Source organism: Cyprinodon variegatus, unplaced genomic scaffold (assembly GCF_000732505.1).
Source record: "Cyprinodon variegatus isolate N-32 unplaced genomic scaffold, C_variegatus-1.0 Scaffold269, whole genome shotgun sequence".
Taxonomy (NCBI): Eukaryota; Metazoa; Chordata; class Actinopteri; order Cyprinodontiformes; family Cyprinodontidae; genus Cyprinodon; species Cyprinodon variegatus.
Window position 1 is genome coordinate 208,370 of NW_015150722.1, and position 4,245 is coordinate 212,614.

The 4,245-nt window shown below is 52.8% G+C and overlaps 1 protein-coding gene across 5 annotated transcripts in view; it reads right to left on the reverse strand.

Moving 5' to 3' along the window:
* Positions 1–406: 406 nt before the first annotated feature.
* The window catches only part of arhgap32 (Rho GTPase activating protein 32), a 108,935-nt gene continuing 105,096 nt past the window's right edge, over positions 407–4,245 (reverse strand). For all 5 annotated transcript variants that reach the window (XM_015382901.1, XM_015382900.1, XM_015382899.1 and 2 more), the window contains one exon: positions 407–3,804. In XM_015382901.1, coding sequence (XP_015238387.1) covers positions 1,714–3,804 — 2,091 coding nt within the window. In that variant the 3' untranslated portion in view covers positions 407–1,713. The remainder of the gene's footprint in view (positions 3,805–4,245) is intronic.

Below are 4,245 nucleotides of genomic sequence, written 5' to 3' on the forward strand. Positions count from 1 at the left end.
ATGGATCCTCCCTGCGTTCACGCCCACCACCAACAAACTTCCTTAGCAGACATGACGCTCAATCTGCTGCCAACAAAAAACGTCTTTTTATTCTTTTCTTTTTCTGCAGGTAGTAAACAGCAGCTAGCTTAATACCGCGATCAAAGAGTCGTTATGAATACTCGATGAAAACTCCAAGAATAGAAAAAATCTATAGAGTTCAGCGTATGCCAGCGTTTCTGGGACGTCAGGCAGACGCTGGAGAAATCAGCAAGGTGTGACAGGACTTTAGATAGAAAACACTGAACCAATCTGACCGTTTGATCTAGTTGAATTGTTTCTGTAAAGGTCTCTGAGATGACATGTGAATTGGCACTATAGAAACAAACTGAATTGAATTGGAACCACAGCATATAAATAAAAAAATAAAAAAACACACACACCATCAATTCCTGAACACTTTTATTTGATTTATTTCTTGTCTGACTTTCATCTCCTTCAGTCTGAGTTTTTTCACATTCAAGTACAGAGAGCCTTCGTGTCGCAGCGCGTCTGAGAGGGAGGAGGCTTCGATAAGGCAAGAGGGCCGCAACCTGCAATGTAGAACTTCAACTGCTAGAGTACACCTGGAGTCCATCCATTGAGCTAATATAAGGGTAACAGATGGATGTTCTATACGTCTATCGCTAGTCTGAAAAGATGACCCCCCTCCCCCCACTATGTTAGAGCCCCAAACCGAGTTAACAGGAAACTAAGATGTCCTCCATCTAAAGCTGCTCCAAAGTGTTGAAATGGTTTCTGGAGTGGAACGATCTGAACTCCAGGAACGTTTAAGGCTCATCAACAAGTTGGTTTTTCCCAGAAAGCAGCGTTTTTTTCCCCTCCTGCGCTGCGAGAAGACGTTACGGCTTCGTTTGTTTAACTCCTCCACCTGAAAGAACCATGAAGGGAAACAGAAAACACCCAGAAGCTACAGTTTTCCACCCGTTTCCACCTTTACCTCATATGTGCAGCAGCTGTGCCTCCGAGTCTTTGGTCCCTCTTCCAACACAAACACACCAAAAGATGACCCCCCCCCCCAAACAAAAAAAGAACAGTTTGGATAAACGGTACCAAAACAGATGGCACAGGAAGAACAAACACTGGTAACCATGGCAACAACCCCATCAAGCTCCGATCAGATCCTCCACTCATCGGCGGCAGGTTCAGAACAGAGCTGATCTAGAGACAGATCTATGTCGAGCTGATCTAGATAGATCTCATAGAACAGTTTGGTCTAGATCAATTATAGAACAAATGATCTACATAGAGCAGATCTAGACAGAACCGATCTACAGAGATTTGATCCAGGTAGAACAGAACTATATAGAGCTGCTCTACATAGAACGGCTCCTTGCTCCCAGCTAAAAAAATAAACCAACCAATAGAACTAAAATCCCTTCTTATATTGATATATATCTCTATATATTTATAGATTTATCTAGTATAGATTAGACATTTTTGGGGTTCCTGCTAAAGTACCTTGGGTCCGTCTTATTCTCCATGCTGTCTCAGTGGGTTACAGCTCCGTGACCTCATGGACAATAATCTACAATAATCTCAGGTACATTCAGGACTTGTGGTAAAAAGCCTCCAATATTCTTTACAAGTCAATAAAAATACAGAGAATCAAAAATACGGGGGTGGAAGCAGTCCACCGTCCTGCAGAGGCTGCTCCCCCAAACCTCTACATCCTCATTGGGGACGAACTTCGGGCTCCGGCCTCTTTTGGGCCCGCTCCGTCTGGATGAAGGCGCCCTGACCCAGCGCCGTGGAGTACGCTCTGCTGTTGGGGTTGGCTGGGAACCCCGGGGCCGGATATGTGCTGGAGCCGGCGTGTTTCTGGGGCGGGGCCTGAGGGGCGGGGGCCGGCTGGTAGTCATCCAGGTTGTCGTAGTGGGACTGCACGGCTTTGGAGCAGAGTTTCTCGTAGGCGTAGTCCCGGTCCAGGTCTTTGCTCTGAGTGAAGTGCTGTTCTTCACGGGCGGCGTGGGTCCGCTCCGGGTTAGCGCGCTCCTCCGTACTGTGGTAGCCAGCGGGGGGTTTCTTGTTGTGGTGGTCGGACTCGGGGCAGCTGTACCGCGGTTGTAAGGACTTCTTGTTGGGGTGTTTTGACCTGCTGCCGTCTCCGCCCAGCTTGTCCTCCCCACCCTCGTATCTTGGATCGTGGCGGCTGCTCTCTTGCTGTTGGGAGACGTTATGGCCCAAAGGAAGCGAGTGAGACGACGGACATTTCTTAGAACTACTCTGCTTAGAAACAGCCTCTGACTTGTCCACCACTCCGCCGCCGTGGACGTGCTTGTCTGTCTCCATGTAGATGAGCAGATCATGATCAGACGCCATGTGCCTGGGGAGGTAGCGTCCATCTTTGCTCTCCAGGGGGAGCAGCACAGCCTTGCCCGGGTCAGACTTGCTGCGAAGGTGCAGGGTTTCATAACCGGAGAGGTCCGCCGGCGTGAAAAGGCCAACGTTGTCATACTGGGAGAGGACAGGTCCTCTCAGCTTCAGTCTGGCCCTGCTCTCCCTGCGGATCGAGTGCATGCGAAGCCGCTCCGCCTCCTCCAGGTCCCAAGGAAGTAAGACGGGCGCTTCCTTCCCTCCGTGACCCAGAGGCATATCTCTGCTGACGAAGCTGTGCTCTTTCCCCGGCGGAAGAATGTGGCGGGAGAGGTAGTGGTACCCTGCCGCCTTCCCTCCTGGGCGCCCTGCAGCAACGCTGGCATCTCGGACCCCGTAGGAGTGGATGTGCCGGACTCTGATTGTGCCATAAGGGTCTACGGCATAGAAAGGCGACTCTAACGGGCTGGATCCAGAATACGGGCTGTAGCGGTACTGGACCCGGCCGTTCTCGAAGTACGGCTGCAGCTGGGTGACGTGGTAGTCGGTCTGGGAGGACTGCGGAGGAGGCTGCTGGTAAGACTTGCAGGGATAAACGGGCCGGTGGTAGAAGAACATGTCGTCCTCAGGGGGGACCTCGGTCCGTTGGACGGGCACGGAGCGGACAGCGGGGGGGACGTGGAAGGAGTGCACCCTGCGGATGGTCGGGTAGCCGTGGGTCCTGTCGTGGCTGTAGGCCTGCTGCTCCGGTCCGGGAGAGACGTGCACACTGCGGGGGGTTCCTCTCAGCTTCATGGAGTGGTGGTAGGACCTGGGACCCAGAGTGTGGTACCTGCTGTCTGATCGGGAGCTGAAGCTTATCTGAGGCTCAGATTTGGACCCACAGGGGTGCGGGGTGACGCTCTCTGGTCGGTAATGGTGAGGGAGGGGCAGTGGGCCCAGAGGAACAGACCTCTGGTGGTAATACGCTGCTGCTGGAGCCTCCACGAGGACTGGCTCCCCCTTCAGCTGGTAAATGTAGGCGGGCTGGTGAGGGGCGGACTTACGGGGAGAAGGAGGATGAGGAGGAGGGAGGTGGCCTTCACCCAAGGTCTGATAGGAGGCTTCGCTGTGACTCAGAGCTGCTGCGGCCAGTTTGCTCTCCAGGGTTCGGACTGGGGGGACGGGGGGAGTGGGTGTGTAGGAGTCGCTCTGTTTGGTGGGCTCTTTGCAGGGCTGGACGGGTCTGATGGCTTCCCAGGGCTTCTCAGCAGGTTCTGCTGAGGTTGGAGCGACTCTGGCGCTAGCCTTAGACAGCTGGGCCTGAGGAGGGCCGACTGAGTGAGGCTGAGCTGGAAGACGAGGCTGGACCTGGGTTTGGGGAAGAGAGACAGGCTGCTTGACGGGTTTCTGAGGTGGTTCTGGTGGCACTGGACGGGCTGGAGGTGATGCAGACTCCTCCGCCTTGATCTGAGGATTAAAAGAAGAGAATAACGTTAGGATTTACTCCAGGAGGGCCCGACCCGCTTAGAGCCTCAGTACCTCAGACCGGTTTCACACTCAGAACCACAAAGCTGTTCCTTCAGTTCTTCAGTTCATCCTAAAGGCTGAGCTTCTATTTCCACACAAAACCAACCAAGACTCAGCTGCTCTGGTTCTGGTCTCAGAGGTTCTGTAGAACAGAGCAGACGGGTCAGCTCGGACGTTCTAGAGAGGTTTCGGTATTCAGTCCAGTACAGCACACCATAAACATGCGCCAATTCTCAATTCACAGGAACGCCAGTACAGACTTGTCGTCGTTCTTGCCAAGTCCGTTCTTGACTAGAACCCAGGAGCACACAGAATAAATCTGGGCCAATTGGAACAGAAGTTTACTCACCACATCAACATATTCAAAGCTAGTCTGGAGCT